The sequence below is a fragment of the Oncorhynchus clarkii genome, chromosome 8 (genome assembly GCF_045791955.1).
Source record: "Oncorhynchus clarkii lewisi isolate Uvic-CL-2024 chromosome 8, UVic_Ocla_1.0, whole genome shotgun sequence".
Taxonomy (NCBI): domain Eukaryota; kingdom Metazoa; phylum Chordata; class Actinopteri; order Salmoniformes; family Salmonidae; genus Oncorhynchus; species Oncorhynchus clarkii.
The window spans coordinates 18089898-18116755 of record NC_092154.1 but is presented as its reverse complement, the minus strand read 5'-3'; the positions used below and the strand labels follow the sequence as shown (position 1 = coordinate 18116755).

General features: G+C 39.6%; 1 protein-coding gene across 3 annotated transcripts; it reads right to left on the bottom strand.

Moving 5' to 3' along the window:
* Positions 1-8: 8 nt before the first annotated feature.
* Positions 9-26858, bottom strand: LOC139415051 (CASP8-associated protein 2-like). Of its 3 annotated transcripts, XM_071162811.1 has the most exons (11): positions 26379-26858; positions 25969-26058; positions 25564-25641; positions 25324-25427; positions 25116-25190; positions 23529-23644; positions 20606-23337; positions 13900-15913; positions 13072-13854; positions 12001-12100; positions 9-1019 (listed from the first exon to the last, which is right to left on the bottom strand). In XM_071162811.1, exons 2-11 carry the CDS (start codon positions 26021-26023, stop codon positions 957-959), a joined length of 6120 nt encoding a protein of 2039 aa, XP_071018912.1. In that variant the 5' UTR covers positions 26024-26058; positions 26379-26858; the 3' UTR covers positions 9-956. The 3 variants fall into 3 exon arrangements, with proteins under 3 accessions (XP_071018912.1, XP_071018911.1, XP_071018913.1); XM_071162810.1 differs by having other exon boundaries at positions 13072-15913; XM_071162812.1 differs by lacking the exons at positions 25564-25641; positions 25969-26058; positions 26379-26858 and having other exon boundaries at positions 13072-15913; positions 23529-23721; positions 25324-25421.

Below are 26858 nucleotides of genomic sequence, written 5' to 3'. Positions count from 1 at the left end.
TTAAATAAATAAACTTTATTTTCAAAACCAAAATATGTACAATATAGGCTACACAATGTATATTTCTTAACCATGTCACTTATTCACAACCATTCAAAACCAAAATCAACCAAATAAAAATCTAAGCGGTCAAGAAATGTGTACTTGGTAAAATCCTTCATTTCTATAAACGTAAAAACTTGAATCATACCTAAAATGGAACATCTGTGGCTTATTTTTTCATTTAACTGAACATCTTGAAGTCAATGCAATATATAATACAGTAAAATGCACTTTCTGCCATGTGACAGAGTAAAGGTCACTAATTGTAGTTCCAATCTTCATTTCCAAACACTCCCAGATTATGTTTAAGTAGAAAAGCACACGTACAACATTTGTACTAAAGTTACAAGCAGCACAGGCTGCAATGCTCCATAAAAGCATTAGAGGTCATTCACCATTCTGTTATTCATAACAAAAATGGGTTAATTACTTGATTAAATATATGATTGCAGAAGTGTTTAACTCCTCATATGGTATAACCTTGCTAAGGCATATTAAGAGTTGTGAAGTTGAGATGGGATATTGCCCAGGATAAATATGGTAGATTAAACACAAAAAGGGATGAACAAAATCCAGTGCATTGAAGTCTGCTAAATCAACAGACGTATCAAAACAGTTTATACAAGTTGTATTCATTTAGGATGTGGGGCGATAATATTGAATATTGAAGCCTGTGTGGATTTTACCTCATGGATATTCAGATCCTTACTGACCACAGCACAAAAACACATTTCATTTGGAGTTCTAGTTGACTGTGTTCATTAGTTCCAAGTCCATTAATTACAGGCTTCACATTCAGATCTGCTTCCACTCATTCATCAAATGGGACATTCAAGTCTTGACCTTGAAACGTCTGAGAGTATAAGGAGCCTGGTAAGTGAAATCTTCATCGAATTAAAAAAAACATTCAGAAGTCAGTTTGCCATCTTCTCCTTCTTCTTAAAAAGCTTCATCAGTTGGGAAAATCGCTTTGCAATCTAAAGATTAAAAATAAACAGAACTGACATCAATGCTCAGCATTAACTACTAGTATCTTATATCAAAAACATAAAAATGTCATTATCAAAAAGAAACTCCAGTGGCATAATGGCCACAGCCTCCGGTGCACATGTACTGCTGCAGCATGTGTTCGAATCCGGCCCACTGCTATTTCAGCACACTCTCTCCTCTATCAAATAAACATGCAAATAGACTTTCAAAATATACTAAAGACAAAAAAAACGCTCTATGAATATACAGAACTGGGTTACAATTCAAAAGGGTTCATATAAAAAGGTTTGGAATTACATGAACAGTTATTTAATATTTGTAAATGCATTATAAACCATTAATAAATGGCTTATAACAAATTGGTCAAAATAGTGCCATAGCCTGTCAGTGTTTGCCAAGCAGTGAGACACTATTTACCTCGGGGTATTAACCATTTATAAATGCACTTACAAACTCAGATAATATTGAACCCTTATGCATCATCATGCAACCTTATTTTCAAATGGTTGGACAGTTAAACAATAGTTATTTTCTCACTTTTTGGTGTGATACACTGTTGTTCTGTCCCAGGAACATAAATTGTTGGTTTTCACACCAATGGTCAACTCCCATGATGTGTCATGCCCCACATTTGAAACAATGGATGATGCATTGGTACACTTATGTATTCCAGGAATGAAGGCCTCGTCTGAACATCTCAAGCCATATTATTGGGTCGCTGGTTTCGGAGAACTGCCCAATTTTGTGAGATCTGCCCATCTGTGAAACACACTTGAAATAAAGACAACATGGAACATACCCAGAATGTGTTGACACTGACGTTACAGTGCGTCGTGTGCAAAGCCCAGACGGAAAAGATTGTGCGAAATAAAAAACTGTTCACAAGATGAAAATGACGACAGAGAGAGGATAAATTCTCTATGCAGTTTGTTTCACTTTTGGATACAGAAGTTCTGCTGGATGATTTAGCAAACTGCTCAGCTAGCAAAGTAGCTAGCTATCTTGCTAGCACGTCTGTCCTAGCTAGCTAGGAAATGTTAGCTAGTTAGCATTAGGTAAAACTTTCTGCTAGACGATTTAGGACAAGATAATATTTGGCATAATATAGTTAGCTAGCTAAGTAGGTCACGCTTGATGGATAGTTAGCTTCGCTATAGCAGGCAAACTGTAGCCGCTAGCTAACATCAACATGGCAGAAGTTCCCTGGAATTTGTTTAGCTAGCGTTTTTGGATTAACACGCTAGTTAGCGAGTTGTCCCTAGCTAGGTAGATGGTAAATGAGCTAGCTTGCATCCTTTGTTAGCACACGTGACTCCAATTGTAAAGCTGCAATATGCATTTTTGGGGAGATTTGGGCGACCCAGGCTTGGTGTTGCATACAAACTCACTCTGCTCATCGTCCCAAACATCCTCTGCTGCCACGCCAAGTACGAGCATCCGGAATACAAAAAGGATGGTTAGCCAGATTTTTTCCCACAATGGTTGAATTAATATGTACCTCTTCTAAGATACTCTCCCCAACAAGTTCCAATCCCCCATTGAAAGCAAGTCTAAGAAGCTGTATATCTGAGGTCATTTTATGATTCCTGTTCTTAAGTTTCATTTTCGCGTCTTTTACTTTCGGTTTTGTACACCAACTTCAAAAAACAGCTGAAAATAAAATGTTTGGGTTTTTGAAATATATTTCACAGCAGTTTAGATGGTACAATTATTCTCTACACTATACATTGTATGCCTTGTCACAAACGGATATTAGGCAAACTATTAGAATTTTAGCAACCAGGAAATGGCGTTGTGATTTCTGCATATTGCACTTAAGACTAATTTACTAGTAGCTAGTGTATTAGCAACATTTTTGATAACACCTTTAATCTGTGGAAGTTAGATATTAGTGTTAGCAAGTAATGTTAAACACTAGCTAGCTATTATAACAATAAAAAAATATATATACACAATTCAGGGGGTAGATCAGCTTCAAAATTACAGATAGATTGTGGCTTCCATCAATGTAATAGTGTGCATTATTTCCAATCCAACATGATTATTATATATTTTTAAAATAGATGTTATTTTATTATTTTCCCCTAACGCTACCACCCCACCCTTAACTGGAGTAAACAAAATGGACAACACTTAGGCTTCTACTTCCAGCTTTGACATACATTTCACAGACACAGTATATTTTACAATAGTTATCTTTTGTTTGTTTTTAATCCCATCCTTCAGCTCCACTCAACCCCTGCCATCGATCTATGAACACAATCCAGCTGATTTCTAGTTTCCATATATTAAAAAAAAAAACTTTGCTGTTTTACAAAAGTTCTGAACCTTTCTATTCTCATAGATTCTACATACTGTAAATTAAAGAAACATTATTGCTAAACGTATTATTCAATTAATTGACTGACTTTTTAAAAATCACCCAGCAGTGCTATTTGCAGAGTTAGCTCCAGGTAAAAGTTGCAATTCTTCAGCGGTTCCTGAACCTGCAACCAAAAACAAGATGGTGCTTCGGAGTCCTTAGGAAACTATGTAGTATTTTGTTATGTATTATTTCTTACATTGTTACCCCAGGAAATCTTAAATCTTATTACATACAGCCGGGAAGAACTATTGAATATAAGAGCGACGTCAACTTACCAACATTACGACAAGGAATACGACTTTCTCAAAGCGGATCCTGTGTTTGGACCACCACCCAGGATAATGGATCTAATCTCAGAAGCCGACCCAAAACAAGAAGGGGAAGCCTCCTGGTCAGGCTCCGTAGACGGGAGCGGTGGGCGACGTGCACAAGTATATTATTCGCCAATCTCCAGTCTCTTGACAACAAGGTAGATGAAATTCGAGCAAGGGTTGCCTTCCAGAGAGACAGAGATTGTAACATTCTCTGTTTCACAGGTACATGGCTCTCAGGATATGTTGTCAGAATCGGTTCAGCCACCGGGCTTCTCCGTGCATCGCGCCAACAAAGAGTGTATGCAGGAGTGTATGCTTCATGATTAATGGCTCATGGTGTAATCATAAAAACATATAGGAACTTCTACTCACCCGACCTAGAATTCCTTACAATCAAATGCCGGCCATATTACTTCCCAAAGCGAATTCTCATCAGTTATCGTCACAGCTGTGTACATTCCCTCTCAAATAGACACCAAGACAGCCCTTCCTGGAACTTCCCTGGACTATGTAAACTGGAAACCATATATCCTGAAGCTGCATTTATTGTAGCTGTGGATTTTAACAAAGCAAATTTGAGAACAAGGATACCTAAACTCTATAAGCATATTGATTGCACTACGCGCAGGTGTAAAACATTCAATCACTGCTACTCTAACTTCCGCAATGCATACAAAGCCCTCCCTTCGGCAAATCCAAACACAACACTATCTTGCTCCTATAGGCAGAAACTCAAACAGGATGTACCAATGACTAGAACCATTCAACGCTGGTCTGACCAATCGGAATCCACGTTTCAAGATTGTTTTGATCACGCGGACTGGGATATGTTCCGGTCAGCCTCAGATAACATCGATCTATCCGCTGACTCAGTGAGTGAGTTTATAAAGAAGTGCATTTGAGATGTTGTACCCACTGACTATTAAAACCTATCCTAACCAGACACCGTGGATTGATGGCGGAATTCGTGCAAAACTGAAAGCACAAACCACCGCATTTAACCTTGAAAAGAGGTTTGAGAATATGGCTGAAAATTAACAGTGTAGTTATTCCCTCCGCAAGGCATTCAAACAAGAGAAATGCCAGTACAGAGACAAAGTAGAGTCGGAATTCAACGGCTCAGACACGAGATGAATGTGGCAGGGTCTACAGGAAATCACAGATTACAAAAAGAAAAACAGCCACGTCACGGACAACGCTGTCACGCTTCCAGACAAACTAAACACCTTCCTTGCCCGCTTTGAGGATAATACAGCGCCACCATCACGGCCAGCTAACAAGGACTGCACGCCTCAAACTCAATCTTTAAGTTTGCAGACGACCCAACAGTAGTGGGCATGATTACCAACAACGACACAGCCTACAGGAAGGATGGGAGGTCATTCGGAGTGTGGTGTCAGGAAAACAACCTCACTCAACGTCAACAAAACAAAAGGAAATGATTGAGGACTTCAGGAAACAGAAGAGGGAGCCCCCCCCTATCCAGATCGAAGGGTAAGTAGTGGAGATGGTGGAGAATTCCTTGGCGTACACATCACAGACAAAATGAAATGGTCCACTCACACACACACAGTGTGGTGAAGAAGGCGCAACAGCGCCTCTTCAACCTCAGGAGGCTGAAGAAATTTGGCTTGTCACCCAAAACCCTGACAAACTTTTACATATGCACAATTGAGAGTATACTGTCGGGCTGTACTACAGCCTGGTACCGCAACTGCACCGCCCTCAACCGCAAAGCTCTCCAGAAGGAGATGCACAACGCATCACCCGGGGCAAACTACCTGCCCTCCATGACACCTACAGCACCCGATGTCACAGGAAGGCCAACAAGATCATCAAGATCAGACGGCGAGGTCAGTACAGGTGCATCAAAGCTGGGACCTTAGAGACTGAAAAACAGCTTCTCTCTCTCAAGGCCATCAGACTACTAAACAGCAATCACTAAGTCAGAGAGGCTGCTGTCTACATTGAGACCCAATCACTGGCCACTATAATAAATAGATCAGTCACTTTCAACAATGTCACTTAAATGTTTACATATCTTCCATTACTCATTTCATATGTGCAGTTGAAGTCAGACGTTTACATACACCTTAGCCAAATACATTTAAACTACTTTTTCAACAATTTCTGACATTTAATTCAAGTAAAATTCTGTGACTTAGGATCACCACTTTATTTTAAGAATGTGAAATGTCAGAATAATAGTAGAGAATTATTTATTTAAGCTATTAATTCTTTCATCACATTCTCAGTGGGTCGGAAGTTTACATACACTCAATTAGTATTTGGTAGCATTGCCTTTAAATTGTTTAACTTGGGTTAAACGTTTCGGGTAGCCTTCCACAAGCTTCCCACAATAAGTTGGGTGAATGTTGGCCCATTCCTTCTGATGGAGCTGGTGTAAGGTGTGTAGGGCCACCTTGCTCGCACACACCTTTTTCAGTTCTGCCCACAAATGTTCTATAGGATTGAGGTCAGGGCTTTGTGATGGCCACTCCAAAACCTTGACTTTGTTGTCCTTAAGCCATTTTGCCACAACTTTGGAAGTGTGCTTGGGGTCATTGTCCATTTGGAAGACCCATTTGTGACCAAGCTTTAACTTCCTGACCGATGTCTTGAGATGTTGCTTCAATATATCCACAGAATTTTCCTCCCTAATGAAGCCATCTATTTTGTGAAGTGCACCAGTCCCTCCTGCAGCAAAGCACCCCAACAACATGATACTGCCACCTCCGTGCTTCACGGTTGGGATTGTGTTCTTCAGCTTGCAAGCCTCCCCCTTTTTCCTCCAAACATAACAATGGTCATTATGGCCAAACAGCTCTATTTTTGTTTCATCAGACCAGAGGACATTTCTCCAAAAAGTACGATCTTTGTCCCCATGTGCAGTTGCAAACCGTAGTCTGGCTTTTTTATGGCGGTTTTGGAGCAGTGGCTTCTTCCTTGTGAGCGGCCTTCCAGGTTATGTCGATATAGGACCCATTTTACTGTGGCTATAGATACTTTTTTCCCCGGTTTCCTCCAGCATCTTCACAAGGTCCTTGCTGTTGTTCTGTGATTGATTTTCACTTTTCGCACCAAAGTACGTTCATCTCTAGGAGACAGAACGTGTCTCCTTCCTGGGCGGTATGATGGCTGCGTGGTCCAATGGTGTTTATACTTGTGTACTATTGTTTGAAGAGATGAACGTGGTACCTTCAGGCGTTTGGACATTGCTCCCAAGGATGAACCAGACTTGTGGAGGTCTACGATTCTTTTTCTGAGGTCTTGGCTGATTTATTTAGATTTTTCCATGATGTCAAGCAAAGAGGCACTGAGTTTGAAGGTAGGCCTTGAAATACATCCACAGGTAAACCTCCAATTGACTCAAATGATGTCAATTAGCCTATGAGAAGCTTCTAAAGCCATGCCATCATTTTTGGAATTTTACACGCTGTTTAAAAGCACAGTCAACTTAGCGTATGTAAACTTCTGACCCACTGTAATTTTGATACAATGAATTCTAAGTTAAATAATCTGTCTGTAAACAATTGTTGGAAAAATTACTTGTGTCATGCACAAAGTAGATGTCCTAACCGACTTGCCAAAACTATAGTTTGTTAACAATACATTTGTGAGTGGTTGAAAAACGAGTTTCAATGACTCCAACCTAAGTGTATGTAAACTTCCGATTTCAACTGTATTTTCTACTATCTTTTACACCTTGCCTATGCCGCTCGACCATCACTCATCCATATATTTATATGTACATATTCTCATTCACCCCTTTAGATGTGTGTATTAGGTAGTTGTTGGGAAATTGTTAGATTACTTGTTAAATATTACTGCTCTAGAAGCACAAGCATTTCGCTAAACTCACATTAACATCTGCTAACCATGTGTATGTGACCAATAAAATTTGATTTGAAGTTTTGAACAGTACCAAAACAAAATGATTTAATGAGTGTCTCTTTGCAGCAAAATCTGCAGAGTTGGGATGGTTGTATCTCCCATATAACATTATATTGGTTGCAAGAATGTTGTATAATAATTTAAATAGAAAAACAAAGTTCTGAATCCAGTGTCGTTTTGTGTATTAGTTCATCGAATCGGTACATCGAAAATCTCTTCCCAACTACTTTGCAATCTATATGGCACAGCTGTCAGTTTCTTGGTCCTTTCATGTAACTGGTATACTTTTTAATTCATCACAATTTTCTTTAACCAATTGTGGTCTTTAATGTAGGGCCGACAGACAAGTTCCTTACGTTCTCCCCCTTCCACTTGCCTCTTCTATTTTTGCAGTAATTAAACAGACATGAAAATAGCAATATTTTGAAGATTTCATTTTCAAATAATCAAAGTGAGAGTTTGTAATCTGAATAAAGGGAAAAAGGCCATTCTTGAACATGGGGTGAGACATTCTTACTAATCTGCTAGAGAACCAGTTTGAATTTAAGTATAACATTTGAAGCCTTTAGTGAGAGGTCTAATACTTTAATATTTAATCATTTCTGCCCTCCGAATCCATATTCATTATATAACTAGGTCTGTTTAAATTGTCTGGCTTGCCTTTCCAAATAAAATTGAATATTTTTTGCTCAGATAGTGAAAAAAACAAACACAAAAAAAAGTTGCTAGGTGTAGGCAAGGCCATAAGCAAATAGGTAAACTGGGATATGACTAAAGAGTTAATCGGGGTGATTTTTCCACAAATAGACAGGTATTTTTCCACGCTAGCAAAATCATATCTATTTTTGCTAACTTTAAATTAAAATGTATGGGAGTGAGATCATTGAATACTGAGTACGCCCACATATTTTCATACAATGTAATACATTTTTTTATCTCCTGTTTCAGGAAGTTACATATATGACCTTCCACCCCCACCTGGGATATGGAAGCCTGCTGAAACGTAAATAAATATCACCTGGAAGCAGGAGCAACAGTGTGCAGCATTTTCCTTTCTGTTCTCCATGAGTTTGCCTACAACTCCAGCACCTGCGGAAAGTACCTGGATGTGCGCATGTTCTTCAGCTTTTGTCCACTTCACCGTCAGACCATTTTATTGGTAAACTACCCGGTAATGTAAAAGTTGGATTCTTTAGTGATCCAATACGTAATATAGTACATTTTTTGTAATTTCGTTATAATCCAGAGAGGTTAGAGAAAGTATCTGGATCCTCTGAGGCTGTGGAGAGATCCAGCTTGTGGATTTAAACGAAAACATGAATCATCAGGGTACAATGACACTTTTGTTTTTAGGCCCTTGGATCTGACTTTAATAGCTAACATTTAAATGGCCATAATAAATAGATATGGCGATAGTGGACAACCTTTATTTAATCCCATTGACAGTTTAATACTTTCTGAGAAGTAGACATTATTTACTATTTTACACCTAGGGTTACCATCCATCCATACACAACTGTTCAAAAGTTTGGGCTCACTTAGAAATGTCTTTGTTTTTGAAAGGAAAGCTTTTTTTTTGCCCATTAAAATAACATCAAATTGATCAAAAATAAAGTGTAGACATTGTTAATGTTGTAAATGACTATTGCAGATTTATTTTTTATGGAATATTTACATAGGCCCATTATCAGCAACCAGCAACCATCACTCCTGTGTTCCAATGGCACGTTGTGTTAGCTAGTCCAAGTTTATAATTTTAAAAGGCTAATTGATCATTAGAAAACCCTTTTGCAATTATGTTAGCACAGCTAAAAATGGTTGTTCTGATTAAAGAAGCAATAAAAAAAAAAACTGTCCTTCTTTAGACTTGTTGAGCATCTGGAGCATCACCATGTGTGGGTTATGAATTCTATGAATTCCAGGCCTGGTCTCCCATATTTTTCATAGTGTTCTATTGTTTCCAGTACTTGTCTTATATTATCGCCAGTGTATCGTCCATGTAAAAAACCTGTCTGATTAGGATGAAAAATATTTGACAATACCTTTTTAGTTCTATGTGCTATGCATTTTGTTAGAATTTGTGTGTAAGAGGCCTCCAATTTGTTTAATGGACTGGATCTTTATATTTACCACTTGGGTCCTGATTCAGTAATAATGAAATCAGAACCTGTTGAGTATCTGATAATCTACCATTTTTATAGCAATGGTTAAAACATTCTAAAACGGTCATCTGAGTCCACCAAAAAAGGTACAGTATAACTCAACTGGTATGCCATCCAGCCCTGGAGTTTTTCCTCCTCTGTAATTTGGCCTTCACATGAGTATTTCTGTACAGCTATTAATTTTACATTATTAATAGGACAAAAATCCTAACAATTAACTTTGGTTAGTGGAGATGGAGGAGACAAATGAAAATATATGGTTAAGCTACTTTGCTTCCTCTTTCAAAATATTGTTTGGTGAATCATGGGTGACTCTGTAATTTGTAGCAAGTTTCAGTACATAGTACTATGTTGAAGATTAAAAATTGTTTGGGGCATTTTCCCCCATATGCCATACAGTTCGCTTTATTTGTATAAAATATTACACTTGATCTTCTTGAATAAGTTCCTCCATTTCTTTTGGTTTTTATCTATGGTACAGATTGTATTGCTATCTGTACTGTTAGTCCCTCTAGTTCCTTTGTTAATATGAATTATTTTGACCTAAATTGCTTTTGTTTTAAAGATGAGTATCGAATTGCATGGTCTCTATTATTATTTTTTAGCTAGCAGTGGATAACATAACTAGCTAAGTATAAATCATGATAATGATAGTAGAGTTGTGTAGCTAGAGTGTCTATGCTAAATTGTCAAAATTCCTCCTCTCCAACACAAACGAACAGATGAAGACACAGAAGGGGACCATTGTATTTTAAATAGTTAACTGTTATCAATTTCTATTCTGACTTGTAGTGTTAAAAAGGGGAGAAAAAAAGACATCCCCTGTTAATCCGAATTAGCCTGGCTAATCAAATCAAATGTACTTGTCACATATACATGGTTAGCAGACGTTAATGCGAGTGTAGAGAAATGCTTGTGCTTCTAGTTCCGACAATGCAGTAATAACCAACGAGTAATCTAACAATTCCAAAACTACTACCTTATACACACACAAGTGTAAAGGGATAAAGAATATGTACATAAAGATATATGAATGAGTGATGGTACAGAGCGGCATACGCAAGATGCAGTAGATGGTATCGAGTACAGTATATACGTATGAGATGTGTATGTAAACAAAGTGGCATAGTTTAAAGTGGCTAGTGATACATGTATTACATAAAGATGCAGTAGATGATATAGAGTACAGTATATACGTATACATATGAGATGAATAATGTAGGGTATGTAAACATTATATTAAGTAGCATTGTTTAAAGTGGCTAGTGATATATTTTACATCAATCCTTCCATTAAATTACATTTTGTTCTTACTATACTGAACAAGAATTTAACATGCAACAATTGCAAAGATTTTGCTGAGTTACAGTTCATATAAGGAAATCAGTCAACTTAAATTAATTAATTAGGCCTTAATCATTTATAGATTATTTGAGAGTTCACTCAGAGCTTAGACATACTTACAGGCAGTCTTGGGTACTCATCACTACATACATGAGAAGATTCAACACTTTGTTAAACATGTTAAGTCAATGAATGGTGGGTGTGAAGACCAAAACACTCAACATTGTGAGAGGATACCTCCTCCAATGATCCACCAACCAAAGGTATTACGGTTACCATTTCACACCAGATCGTTCAACATACTTGGACTATCACAGAGAAGTGGTAAGTGTGTTGATATCATCTGTTAAATGGCAATATGTTAGAAATTATGATTGAATAATGTCCTGGATGTAAATCTGACCAGGGCATCAGGGTTTCAAAGGTGGGTCAAGACAAATCATGAAAACCAACCTCTTCTGTTCCTGAGACAGAGCACCAATGCATCACACTCAAGTGAGGAAATAACTATTGTTCAACTATGCAACTATTGAAAATAACATTGCATGATGATGCATAAGGTTTAATCTTATAAGCATTTGTAAGTGCATTTATAAATGGTTAATAGCTGGAGGTAAATATTTGCTCACTAATTGGCAAACACTGACCAGTTAGTTATTGCACTATTTTGACCAATATGATACTGTTTATTAACAGCTTATAATGAATTTACAAATTATTCAAAATGGTTAATAGTGTGAATAAAACCCCTTTGTAAACCCTTTACAAATGGAACCTTACTGTAAAGGGTTCCCCAGAATTGACATCAATGCTCAGCATTAACTACTAGTATATTATATCAAAAACATAGAATGCCATTACTATCAAAAGTACATTAGTAAAGACATACCTGAGCGGGTGTCTTGTTCAATTTCTCTGAAAGGGCAGAGAAAGTATCTGGAGAGGAACCTTTCATCTTCAGTGCGAGGAGAATATCTCGGTCTTCATCCCTTCAAGAAAAACAATTATTTTAGTGGCAATCATGACACTTGACACAGAGACTCTCCAACAGCTAACATTCAAATGGTACATAACAAAAAGGCATGTATTTAAAACTTCACTAGGGTAGGGGGCAGCATTCGGAATTTTGGATGAAAAGCGTGTCACAATTAAACTGCCTGCTACTCAGGCCCAGAAGCTAGGATATGCATATAATTAGTAGATTTGGATAGAAAACACTAAAGTTTCCAAAACTGTTAAAATAATGTATGTGAGTATAACAGAACTGATATGGTAGGCGAAAACCCGAGGAAAATCCAACCAGGAAGTAGTATTATTTTGAAAGGCTGTTTTTACATTGAAAGCCTATCCACCATACAAAGACTTAGGACCCAGTTCACTATCTCTATGGCTTCCTCAACATGAGACCAGTCTGTAGGCATTGCTTCAGGCTTTTACTCTGAAAAATTAGGGACAGTGGAAATTCCCAGACATGAACCAAGCACGTGATCGGGAGCGCGCATTTCTTGTTTACCTTTTCCATTGACAAAGATTTTGTCCGGTTGAAATATTATTGATTATTTATGACAAAAACAACTTGATTGATTTTAAACATCGTTTGACATGTTTCTACTATCTTTTATTGTACTTTTTTTAAACTTTTCGTCTTGGTGTTAAGAGCGCCCATTGTGCCTTTGGATTTCTGAACTAAACGCACCAACAAAACGGAGGTATTTGGACATAAAGATGAACTTTATCGAACAAAACTAACATTTGTTGTCTAACATGGAGACCTGGGAGTGCCACCAGATGAAGATCATCAAAGGTAAGTGATTAAAATTAATGCCATTTCTGACTTTTGTGACACTCTCCTTGGCTGGAAAATGGCTGTATGGTTTTCTGTGACTAGGCGCTGACCTAACATGCGCCCTGCAATTTCACTGGCTCCCACTTGTACCAGATAGGTTAAAGACCAACTCACCTTGTCCACGTCACCATCACTTCACCTTTTTTTACTATGATATTCTTGGCAGACAGGCTGTTGGGTGATGGGGTAGATTGGGGTGGAGTAATGACTTCACTTCTCTCCCTCTTGGAGCTTCCAGTCCCCTTTCCTTTGGGACTTTTTGAGGACTTCTTTTTATGCATGCTCCTCTCTGGGATCACCTCCCTTTTAGCCCGCTTTGCTTTAGTTTCCACATGGTGCTTTGTGCGCTTTTTCCCGGTCTTACCCTTGCTGTGGTCTCTCTCTGGTGTGTCTTCTATGATGGTGAGGCATGGCGAAGATAGCGCAGATGCTGTTTCGGTGCTTGTGGAAAGGCTGGAAAGGTAGAAAGGAGGACTGGCCTCTGAAAAAGGGGATTTTGAAGGAGTTTTTTCTGGGGGCTGATCTTCGTCTTTACCATGTTTTTCTTGTCCTGGTGGTGTTTGAGGGCTCTCAGCACCCCCATGATTGATGTCTGCACTTGTGGGGCTGATGCCTGGGTTGGTAGAAATTACTTCTGGGCTTGTGAAGTTGACACATGGGTAGGCACAGTTATTTTCTGGGTTGGTGGCATTATTTCCTGGGTAGGTAGAGTTGACACTGCCTGGGCTTGAAGAGTTGACTTCCTGGCTTGAGTTGATTCCTAGGTTGGTGTAGTTGACCACTTGTTTGGTGGAATTGATGTCTGGGCTTAAAGAATTCACTACTAGGCTTGATGAATTAATTCCTAAGCTTGTGGAGTTGACACTGCCTGGGCTTGAGAAGTTATTTCCTTGGTAGGTAGAGTTGACGCTGCCTGGGCTTGAGGAGTTATTTCCTTGGTAGGTAGAGTTGACACTGCCTGGGCTTGAGGAGTTGACCCCCGAGTTGGTGGAGTTGGTGTTTGCATGCCGTATCCTCACAATGAAATGATCATTTGACTTCTCCATCACTACTGCCTGCATGGGCAAGTGAGGCTTAAAGTGAAATAAGGGGTTAACAGGAGCCTCCCTGGTCCTGCCACCACCGCTTGATGCACCGCTGGAGTTGTCCGTGTCCAGGGCAAGGTGAATGTCCTGCTCTGTAGCGTCTTCCCCATCCATAAGAGCATCCTCACTGAAGTGTGCACTGATGACACTGTCCGGAGCAGACATGGGCTCGCCGCTGGCTGGGTGCAAAAAGCTGAGGTGATTGTCAGACTTGAGAGGTGAGGGAATTGTGAGAGACCCAGACAGATCTTCTGCCAAGATGGAATATGATCTATGCGAGAACACACTGGACTGTGGTGTCCCTCTGATTTCTGGTAGGCCGGAGGGCACCTCTAACATGCAACTCTCATCCAACAAAGATGGATTTAATGGAATTTGGACTTTTGAATTTGGAGAGGAAAACTTGATAGGTGAAATAGCTGACCATGTGGCAATGAGTTTAGAGGGAGTACCAACTTTACTTGGGGTACCAACGCCTAGGAAACGCTCCCTTTCTTTCAGAGGAGTACCAAGGGACCAGCCATGATTGTCCCCAGCTGAGACACTCGTTTCTAGCAGATCAGACCCTTGTAAAAGACACTTGAAGATCTCTCCCATCTGAGAGTCCGTTACCAGGTTGAACGTTAGGCTGGAGGCTTGCTGTTCTGTGAGGATTTCAAAGTCAGGCTTGTCATGGAGTGAGCCATTTTGAGACAGCCGGCGAACATAGGTTGCTGTTTTCTCAGCAGATGAAGAGCTGTTTGATGGTAAGATCTCTACCACGTTTTGCAAAGGAGGTTGGATAACAGGAGGATCTGAGGTTTGAGGCACCGATTCCATATCCTCTTCGAAGGACATTTTAATATTTTTGCCTCTTCCAAGACCTGTTTTGCAAGGGGGGACAGTCCGAGACCTGGTTCTTTTCATGCTGGTTTCAACACACTCAGTGAATTCCTTTTGCAGTCTTTTTGGTGCAGAAGTTCTGGTTATGGTCACTCCCTGCTGCATTTTAAGTTCAGTGGCCACAGATGGCTTGGGGGACTTCACAGGCAGCTTGGGTACACCCTTTCCAGAGAGACTGTCTCTTTTTTCTGCTCCTGCCGACTGGCTTCCGTTTGAGGATTTGCAAACACTTCTCAGTGCAGTTTGAATCTCCTTGAATAAGAAGTCTAACTGCACATCCACAAATTCCCACAGTTTCAACTTCATATTAAGTGGTTCTTGGTCAAAGATGCGGTTGACAATGCCATTATTTGATAACTTACTCAAAACAGAAATGATGATGTTCTTCAGTTTAACTTTGAGGTAATCTTCTTGGCTGCATAGTTTAGTAAAGCTTACACTATCAACAAAGTCTGTAAAAGAGGGAAAAAAGGACATGTCCATAACACCGCAGAAGGTTTTCTTAGGGAATGTTGAATGAAGCTTCATGTACTTTTTTCTGCACTCATAGCGAATCTTTGCAAGCATGGCCATAACCTCCTCCACGGTAGACAAGGCAGCATTGGGTAAAGGAGGTTGAACAGTTTTGTAGCGGGTTTTGTTTGATGTGGGGCTTCCAAATGGTGAAGTCAAGGTTTTACTTCCGAGTTTAAAATTTTCTTTGGCCGGCTTCTTTGAAAGTCTAGGGGATGACTTGAGAGTTGGTTGATTTTTATTCGTTCTTGTGGGCCGAACCGTCATGGGTGGAGAACTTGGCATGACTGGAGTTTCTTCCTCTTCACTTTCACTAACAATTTCACCCTCTTCCAGTTCCTCAAGGCTGGAAGGATGGACAGATGTCTCATCCACATCTCGTTGTGCAGCATGTGTGACAGAGCAGCCAGGATTGTTGTTCTCCTGATTCACTTCCAACTTCTTTGAATTAGAATCTCCAGTAGCACTGGGAAAATCTGGTCAAATACAATACATAGATTAGCTAATTAAAAGCATACCACGTCTACACAGTACAGTCAGTTTCATGGCGTTAAAGCAGTTGATTAGCATGTGTATACCTATTAAAGTTTAGACATGTACTGCCCTAATTGTTATAAGTGGATATAAAATGAAAGATTAATCTCTCATGTGAAGTTCAATCGTATCCACAGAGATCAAATGTGGACTTAGGCTTTTGCTCTTGCCAACCAGTACACATCTGATTTAACTAATCATAGACTTCAATCATGATGTTAAATCAGGTGTGTTATTGCTTGGTTAGAACACAATCCTGCACCCACACCAGCCCTCTGTTGATAAGAAGCCTCGCAACATAGAACACAACACACAATTCAATGAATTATCTGAAAGCCGATTCACATTTGCTGTACTGCTATTCTTGTTAATTAGTTTGACTTGTCTTCCTAAAGCCTATCTGAAGACATTTGAAATGTCAATCTACTGTGTATTAAATAAGGTTCAGGTGGTGGACCAACAAACAGAATTACCTGGATGAATGACGACAATATGACAATACCCCCACCTAAAAGTGCATGAGCCCAATAGTCATCTTCGTGTCTCTCTGATATCACTCAACCCTGATCTTGTGCTTCTCTCCATACATCAACAACTACCTGTCCACTCCAAACATCTTGGGAGAGAGTATAAAGGTCTCTAATTGTTTGTAATCTTGGTAAAGGCAACATGGTGAACCCATAAAACGCATAACTGTAGTTTGTGTGTTTTAATTAACTTAAAAATCAACCCAAAATTATTTATAAGAAAATTACTTAATGTCTTAAAGTAATGATTATATATATATATATATATATCTTTTTACTGTTGTATTATTTCTTTACTTACCTATTGTTCACCTAATTCCTTTTCTGCACTATTGGTTAGAGCCTGTAAGTAAGCATTTCACTGTAAAGTCTACAACCGTTGTATTCGGCACAAGTGACAAATAAACTTGATTTGATGGACTGTCATTTCTATTGGCTTATTTGAGCTGTTCTTGCCATAATATGGACTTGGTCTTCACACAAATAGGGCTACCTTCTGTATACCACCAGGACCATGTCACAACACACCGGATTGGCTCAAATCGCATTAAGAAGGTAAAAATAAAGAAAAAGACGTTGAATAAGTAGGTGTGTCCAATTTTTTTACTGGTACTGTGTGTCATGTACAGTTGAAGTCGGAAGTTTACATACACCTTAGCCAAAAACATTTAAACTGAGTTTTTCACAAATTCCTAGCATTTAATCCTAGTAAACATTCCCCGTCTTAGGCCAGTTAGGATCACCACTTTATTTTAAGAATGTGAAATGTCAGGAAAATAGTAGAGAGAATGATTTATTTCAGCTTTTGTTTCTTTCATCACATTCCCAGTGGGTCAGAAGTTTACATAAACAATTTAAAGGCAATTGAGTGTAACTAGAGTCAAACGTTTCAGGTAGCCTTCCACAAGCTTCTCACAATAAGTTGGGTGAATTTTGGCCCATTCCCCCTGACAGAGCTGGTGTAACTGAGTCAGGTTTGTAGGCCTCCTTGCTCACACACGCTTTTTCAGTTCTGCTCACAATTCCAGTAGGTCACACGATTACATACATTAAGTGGACTGTGCCTTTAAACCGCTTGGAAAATTCCAGAAAATGATGTCATTAATTTAGAAGCTTCTGATAGGCTAATGGACATCATTTGAGTCAATTGGAGGTGTACCTGTGGGTATTTCAAGGCCTACCTTCAAACTCAATGCCTCTTTGCTTGACATCATGGTAAAATCAAAAGAAATCAGCGAAGACCTCAGAATTTTTTTTTTTACACCTCCACAAGTCTGGTTCATCCTTGGGAGCAATTTCCAAACGCCTTAAGGTACCACGTTCATCTCTACAAACAATAGTACGCAAGTATAAACACCATGGGACCACGCAGCCGTCATACCGCCCAGGTAGGAGACGCATTCTGTCTCCTAGAGATGAGCGTACTTTGGTGCGAAAAGTGCAAATCAATCCCAGAACAGCAGCAAAGGACCTTGTGAAGATGCTGGAGGAAACAGGTAAAAAAAGCATCTATAACCACAGTAAAACAAGTCCAATATCGACATAACCTGATAGGCCGCTCTGCAAGGGAGAAGCCACTGCTCCAGAACCGCCATAAAAAAGCCAGACTACGGTTTGAAACTGCACATGGGGACAAAGATACCTTTGGAGAAATGTCCTCTGATCTGATGAAACAAAAATAGAGCTGTTTGGCTTGCAAGCCGAAGAACACCATCCCAACCGTGAAGCACGGAGTGGCAGCATCATGTTGTGGGGATGCTTTGCTGCAGGAGGGACTGGTGCACTTCACAAAATATATGGCATCATGAGGGAGGAAAATTCGGTGGATATATTGAAGAAACATCTCAAGACATCAGTTGAAGCTTGGTCGCAAATGGGTCTTCCAAATCGACAATGACCCAAAGCATACTTCCAAAGTTGTGCAAAATGGCTTAAGGACAACAAAGTCAAGGTATTGGAGTGGCCATCACAAAGCCCCGACCTCAATCCTATAGAAAATTTGTGGGCAGAACTGAAAAAGCATGTGCGAGTAAGGAGGCCTACAAAAGTGACTCCATTACACCAGCTCTGTCAGGGGGAATGGGCCAAAATTCAACCAACTTATTGTGGGAAGCTTGTGGAAGGCTAACCGAAACGTGACTCAAGTTGAACAATTTAAAGGCAATGCTACCAAATACTAATTGAGTGTAGTTGTAAACTTCTGACCCACTGGGAATGTGATGAAAGAAATAAAGGCTGAAATAAATCATGCTCTCTATTATTATTCTGACATTTCACATTCTTAAAATAAAGTGGTGATCCTAACTGACCTTAGACAGGGAATGTTAACTAGGATTAAATGTCAGGAATTGTGAAAAACTGAGTTTAAATGTATTTGGCTAAGGTGTATGTAAGCTTCCGACTTCAACTGTATGTATGTGCTACTGCTCGACTATTTTTTTTTTATATAATAATCTCGGTCGACCAAAGACCTTTCAACCAAACAATCGACTAGTCGAATAATTGGGGTCAGCCATAACAAACTCATCATTACACTATTGTCTTTCTAAATTAAAAATCAACCTCTTCACCCTCATCATTCAGTTCAGCCTAATTTCAATTAAACTGTGAAGTAAAGTGCACAATTATCGCCCATTCATCTATTTGTCATTCAGTGAGGAGAGATAGATGCATTAGCACCTGGCTGGGTACCAACATCCTACAGAACATTTTCTTGGAATAGGTGTGAAAGAAAAACAACTAAAAAGGCTCCAAATACTTCTCTGTTTGTGATTTCAAAATTCAGACAAATGAGCACTATTTTTTGGGGCAGATCGTTTTTGTAACTAAAAACAAACGTCAGTGGCCGTTGGGCAATGGCGGTTCTGGTGTTAATAATTACGCTTACCCTACCTAACAACTAATGCTCAGGTCTGCTGAGTGCAAACTTGTGAAAATTCTGTGCAACTTCCGCCAAGCGTTTACTGTGAACACTGAAGCTGTACCTGCTTTAATTTACTGTTTTAACAGTGGCCAAGTAGGCTACTGTGGTAAAAGGCCTCACATAACATTTTAACATGGAAATAGCTGTTCTATCATTCAGTCTACAGTAGCAGCCAATGTGTTGTATTCAATGTAGGACTACATTCCATGAGACTTTTGAAAAAAAACACGCAGGGCTTGACATTAACCAGTTTATCCAGTGGTCCTTGAGACAAGGAGGTGACTTAACATGTTGTGTTGTTTGATGCAAGAAACAACTTTACAATTTAAAAAAATATATTATTATTCTCTTACCATTATTACAGAGAATCAGACAAATTATGCTGCCCTCTGTCTATTGGCTACTTAGTTTATTCAAGCCTGTCTCAAAATACAACACCGGCCATTTAAGACATAAAAAAAAGCTCTGACTCGATCTTGGAAGATGTCTAGAAATGTTCAAGTTGTGCGCTCTTTCAGGAAGAAATCACTCCCACATTTCTGACTACAAATTAGCTAAAAATGCGCTAATAACACACTATTTAGCAAAGAATACGAACAAATGTGCACACGTGGCCACATGCAGCTCTCGCTTTGATCTCAAAATAAGAGCACAATAATTGTGACTGCTCATGCTGTAAAATAGTCCAGTTAAAAGTGAATGGCACTACTCCATATACAGCAATGGTTATTTGCATATAGGCCTACTGGAGCTCCGATTGGTTATGGCGCAGCAGTCTGTGTAGACTAGAGTATGGGCCTGAGTCGTGCAATAGAATCCTACTCTGATGTGCTCTGCCTAAAACAAAATATATTGCATAGTTAACTATGCAAGACTTAGTATGCAAAACTTTTGTTTCGGTATGTTGCATTGAAAGTGGCTAATACTGCGTTGATTCGGTCACAATTCCCACAGTAAAGAGAAACATTGATAGTGTTACCTAACGGGGAAAACTCTATAAAAGTTGAGGGAAGTTCAATCTCGTGCTTCTCTGTGCGGGCTGATATTTCTTCTGCTCTGCAGTTCCCGGGGGAGCTGTGCACAGCTTTGAGGGAACATTGCTAACAACGACATACCTTTGCATCTTCTTAACATTTAGCATAGAACAGAAATTGTTCAACTAAACCAAACCAAGTGATGCTTACCTTTGCAAAGACTCTTGAAGTAAGCAGGTTTGCTGTGACATGGCAGCTGCTGGCTTTTCGTCTTCAGGCGGACTGGGCTTGTGAGTGGGCTTATGGCATGTGGAATGACTTTTAGATTACTCAGTGTGAGCATCATCGAGTCCTCATCATGGGCCATCGGAATGGAGCTGGAGGGCTCAACATTCTCCTCTTCATTCTCTGTGTAGCTTGGCTCAGAATTTAGGTACTTCTTTGGTGTCTCTGCCAAACCACAGTTGTACTGCTCAGATGGTGCAACTTCTCCTGTGGTGCTACTCACCTTAGACACCCCAATACTGCTCAATGGTGAACTTTGTTCCACAAGAGTTTTCTCCTTCTCACACTCCACAGGGATCTCTGTAACATCAGTAATGACCTCAGACGTGATGCCGATATCTACCTCCATGCTAATCGTACTGGACACAGCATCCTTGGAAACATCTTGCCCCTCTGTCACATTTTTCTCCAGACTAGAATTAGTAATAATGGAAGCAGGCAGTTGTTGAAGGCCCTTAGGTTGGACAAAAGGTGTGCATTTCAGAGATTCTGATTGTTTTCCTGGACTACCTTCAACAGCAGGATGTCCCACACAGACAGCAGCAGGTGGATCTTGTGTCACAGTTTCAACAGCTTGGCTTTTACAGACCAAAGCACTGGGAGTTTCACTGTTGGACTTGTCAGTAATAATAACCAGTGAGTCTCCAGTTGAATGTTCATGGGTAAGTCCATTAGCAGATAGGCCAGTGTCGGTATTTGAATTGTTTCCACAATTCTCAGTGACAGTAGTAGTAGTCGCAGAGACAGCAGCAGCAGTCAAATCCTTAGACGTGCCAGTTTTTCTTTCTGAGTCACATTTTTCAAGTCTGCTCTCCAGTGGAGTTTTCAAAACAATGTCACAGTCTGGAGCTGAAACACAATCCTCCCTGAGAGGTTCTGGTGTGGTGGGTTTAGTCCTCTGACCCTCCATGGCCTCGGGCAGCTCAGGTCTTCCTTCGGAGCCATCTTGGACAGTACTGTCTTCTACTTCTAACTGGCACTTATGTCGCTCTTTGGCTACTGTGGCTTCAGACAGAGGCTTTTCAGCATCCTGACAAGATTCTCTCTCTGTATGTCTACTCTCCATACTTTCAGGTTGTGGAGGCTTTGAGATTTCTGAAGAGGGCTGTATAACTGGGTTCTCAAAGACCTCATGGGTGTCTACTACACTACTGTGGATTTTGTCTACTACAAGCAATTCTCCAAGATGAGGTTGTCCACTGTCTTCTGCTGACTGATCTTCAGGCACCTCATCAGGTGGTGTGCCCTCCTCCTGTTCCTTGACTTCAGCAGACTGTCTTGGTGTTTTAACTGGTGACAGGGTGAGGTTCAGAGTTTCCATGAAACTTAACTTTCTGTTGGGACCGTTTTCCTCTTTAGAGCTTTTCTCAGCCACTTTGGCCTCAGGTGGAAGCACTTCCGATTCCTCATGTGTCTTTTGCTCCCTGACTTTACCATTGACCATGTTCTTGTCCTTACTGACGTCCGCACTGCATCGGTTATGTTCCTTTGTTCTTTTTTCCTCGCGCTCCTTTCCTCTCTCTGTACAACTGCTTTTTCTTTCTCCTGACTTGTTTTTCTCTTTTCTGATCTCATCCTCTCTTTTTCTCTCTTTTTTCCTTCGATGGTCCCTTGGAGGACTTGTCCCTCCCTTGCGATTAAAATATTCACTGGATCGTTTAGTGAGACTGGCTTGATTTGAATAGGCATGCATTCTGTTTTTAGAGGAAATGTCTTTAATACTTATACTACGCTTATCGTCATCCTTATCAAAGCTAAGCACCTTATCATGTCGACTAGACCCTGTTGATAGAATGTCTGCACTGACTTTAGACAATCCTTTAGACGTACGGTAAGAGGAAGCAGTGCAATGCAAAATGTCTGAGTGTGGGCTTTTAGACTTATCTGATCTCCTGTGTACCTCAACATCTGAGGGATGAGGGTATCTGCTTTTGTTTGACTTAGAATCATATTTTCCAATATCTTTTTGTGCTCTGTGTGACCGGTTCCTCTCATCTGAATGAGATTCCTTATTTACATCTGGACTGTTTTTATGTCGCTGCTCCTTTGACTCAGACAGCCTGGGACTTTCACCTCTGCCTTCTCTGTGCTTGGTTTGTTTCGGCTTGTCTGACAGGCCTAGTTCACGTGTATGGTGTCTTTTTACGGAGTCCTTACTGGAACTGCTAACAGAAGAATATGTGCCTTTCACTGAAGCTTCTGAATCGCCTCTAGAGGTGACAGGAAGAGGTGGTCTGAAATTTCTTGCGTCAGATGGGGGTTGGGGGAGGACCACATCTCTGTCTTGACAGTGCAGCTGATGAAGATCCTTTACAACACAACCCTTAGATCCTGGTAGTTGAGTTGGTGGAGGTGGACCCGTATGATTCAGTCTGGTTGGAACTTCTGGTGGATAAGGCCCTGTAGGATTCAGTCTGGTTGGAACTTCTGGTTGATAAGGCCCCGTAGGATTCAGTCTGGTTGGAACTTCTGGTTGATAAGGCACCGTATGATTCAGTCTGGTTGGAACTTCTGGTTGATAAGGCCCTGTAGGATTCAGTCTGGTTGGAACTTCTGGTTGATAAGGCCCCATAGGATTCAGTCTCATTGGACCTTGATTTTTCAAGCAGTTCATCTGAGATTGATGGTGAGCAGCAGGACCTCTCTCTGGCCTGAAACTAAAAGTTAACATAAATTACACACATGCCTAGATTCACAGAGACCACAGCAATTATTCAATTGACCATATCTAATGGATACATAGAAAACATGTGTAGGCCCCTAAATAACTGTTTATTTGATGTACCCTGCCAACTACGAGTTACCGCTTCACAGGTGTATATGAAATATGAATGGTCAAGACACTTACCTTTGGCTCAACCTATTTATCTCCTTGTCCTTCCGCACAACCTCCATTTTAGCTGTTTTGATGAGCGCACAGATGTTCTTCTTCAGACGGCTGTTCTCAGTGTTCAGCGTTGTATTCTTCAAAATGACAACAACATCTCAACCACATACAGTAAGTGGTTATACTAACTGCAAGTCGCTCTGGATAAGAGCATCTGCTAAAATGACCAAAATGTAAATAAGAAACAGAGAGAACCAATGCAATCATTTGTCAATGTAGCCTTTCCGTCACCCACTAGTGCTGAACAATTAGTGCTTTTTGAGGTCGGTTAGGTTTTGGTTCGATTATTAAAAAATAAAATCACGGTTTTCAATTTCTATAATTTTTTCCGTGCATTGTGGGTTGAATGCTGTAACACAGAATAAAACGATGAATAAAAGTCCAATGATGGTAGTGACTGCCCATTACTGCTTATTAACCATCATTTATTCACATTACTTTGATCAAATATTTCAGTTGTGTATATTACATTTGTTTTAGTTGATGACTTATTATTACTATTTCATTCCAAGTCATAATCTCTATAGTGCTGCTGTCTATGCTGTCTGACAAAATCACTATTTTAGTAGTTCCTCAAAGTAAATAAGGCATACTTTTAGGAGGGGTTGAATACTTTTAGGAGGGGTTGGGGTCCAATCCTGCCTGAGGGTGGTTTGAGTAAAAGAAAACCTCAATATACTTTAAAATGACTAAACCTGAATCGAAACGGTATAAACATGATAGACTTCTATTCATACAGTTTCTTGACTGTCCAGTTCACTACAGTCAGGGAGCTTCGAAAATTAAAATAAAGATGGATCGAGGACTATTTTTTGCCAAATTTGAGGCAAGGAAATAACATTTTCAGTGTGGCCCTCCGGATTCGGAAGAATTCGGAAAGACCGAATGCGGAAGACCGAATGCGGCCCCCGGGGCAAAATTAGTTTGACAACACTGACTTAGATAACGCAATTTCAGGTAGAGATAGCTTGCGAAGCGAATGCTCTCTATCCTGCATTCTTCTGTCTCTTCTCTCTCTCGCTCAGTGTCTGCCCCACACTAACCTAATGTAGCAGGTGGAAAAGAAACACAGACTGGACAAGGCACTCAATTGATTATGGTCATTGTACTTAATACTGACGTTTTCTACGCTAAACTACGTAGAATAATGGCCTATTGGAAACTACAACATCACACAGTTCAGTCTTGATCTGATTTATCTGTGGAAAAACAATGTGAGCATTGAGCTCACAAACAAACAAAAAAACAACTAAATGGAAATAATTCAAATAATTGAACCACGGTCTGATCACTTAGTAATTTTTTAAGGTTTATAAACAACTAACATTTTGGTTAATCGCTCAGCACTATCACCCACAGAGAATAACAAAGGATTTTCAGAGGGAAATACATTCTTCTTTTTTTTAATCTAATGTTCAAATTCAAGTAAATGTTAATTGATTTATCCAATCTATTTCTGTAAAAAATATTTAAAGTACTTTTCCGCTCCTTGTATTTTAAGGGGTACTACTAATACATGATTGATACTTGATACTTTCTGTTACAAACCTTTGTTTCAATCTGCTGCAACCGCCTAAGTAACTCTTCAATTTGGCTTTGTGCAGCATTGTATCTTGTCCTCAACTGTAATGAGACATGGTTAGTTATTCCGTTCTAACAGGACCTGTCTATCAGTGATGAACAGCATTCCATTTTAGACAAAGCAAAGAGAAAAAGAAAATGCACACATGAATTGGATAAGGATTATAGTACAAACCTCATTGTAGGAAGAGTCTTTATCCTGTTGTTCCTCCGTTATGATTTCTTCATATAAATCCATAGAGCTCAGATTCTGTGGTGAGAGGAGTGTGCAGTTTCTTTCTGTAATAAGATTACACAAGCATGAAGCAGGCCATATTATCAGTTAGAACATGGATATCTTTTCTACTTCTAAAAATATATATCTGACTCAGACCATCTTGTGAAGAACCAATGTGTATGTTTGAGTGATATTTACCTGCATTTGGATAAATCCTCGGACTTGCCAAACCAGAATAAATATCCATAGAATCATCATCGATTGCTGCCACCGTATCTGTGAGGTAGAAGTTTTGCAAAGATACACAGCTGTTTTATTTATTTATTTATTTTTTTAACCTTTATTTAACTGGGCAAGTCAGTTAAGAACAAATTCATATTTGTTGGAAAAGCATTGCAGGTAAAGATGGTTGAGAATGCCAAGAGTGTGCAAAGCTGTCAAGGCAAAGGGTGGCTACTTTGTAGAACCTAAAATATATTTTGATTTGTTTAACACTTTTTTGATTACATGTGTTATTTCATAGTTGATGTCTTCACTATTATAGAAAATAGTACAAATGTAACTTTTGACTGGCACTGTATACATGTATAGCATTGTACTCACTGCAGTTGTCTTGACTGAGATCACCATACACTTCGTCCATCAAATCCCCCTCCATTCTCCCGATGCTCAATCAATGGCTCAGAGATGTACCTGGAAGAAACAATGCATAATTATCTAGTATGTTTGTATGTGTGTGTGTGTAGCTAGCTAGTTCATTGCGGAATCTAAATTAGCTACGTCGGCTCCTTGTACATGCACCAACGGATATAATGGAAAGCACAGCCCCAAGCATCAGCACATTTTAGCTAGGTAACAGAAACAAGCTAGCAAGCCAGTTAGTTTATTTAGCTAGCTAACGTTCGTCTGAGACCTACAAACCTAACTAGCTAGCTACAAACTCAAGACATGGATGAACATTGAGTCTGAAAATAGATTGCAATGTGAATTGAAAAATAAATAAATCCACTCACCATATGAAAATAGATTCGATGAATGTTGTTTAGAATTGTATTATTATCATCTGTTTACAATCACTGTCGCGCCAACCCAACGACAACCTTTTTCAGGGAGCAGGAAATAACGACATTTTCCCGCGGTCTGCAAAACAGATGCCAGCGACTCTTCCGGGACTCTCAGACATTCAAAGTAAAATTATCATATCAAATGATTTAGGCCAAAATCATACAAAGCCAAATTAGCTAGATTATTTCAGATAAAACACCTTATCTAAGGAAACCACAGCTTCTGACTTCAAAAAGTTTGCAATTTATCTAGCAAGCTGTCTGGTCTAACTAAGCTAGTTCGAGACCCGAGGCGTTTCACTCCGTAAATATTGTGCTGTTTGGAGAAAAAAAACTAGGTGTCATAGGTTATATTTGACTTCAAAAGCGTCAACTAACGTATGACTGTCGCTTCCCAACGCGTCATGTAAGCGACATCATTTGGACATT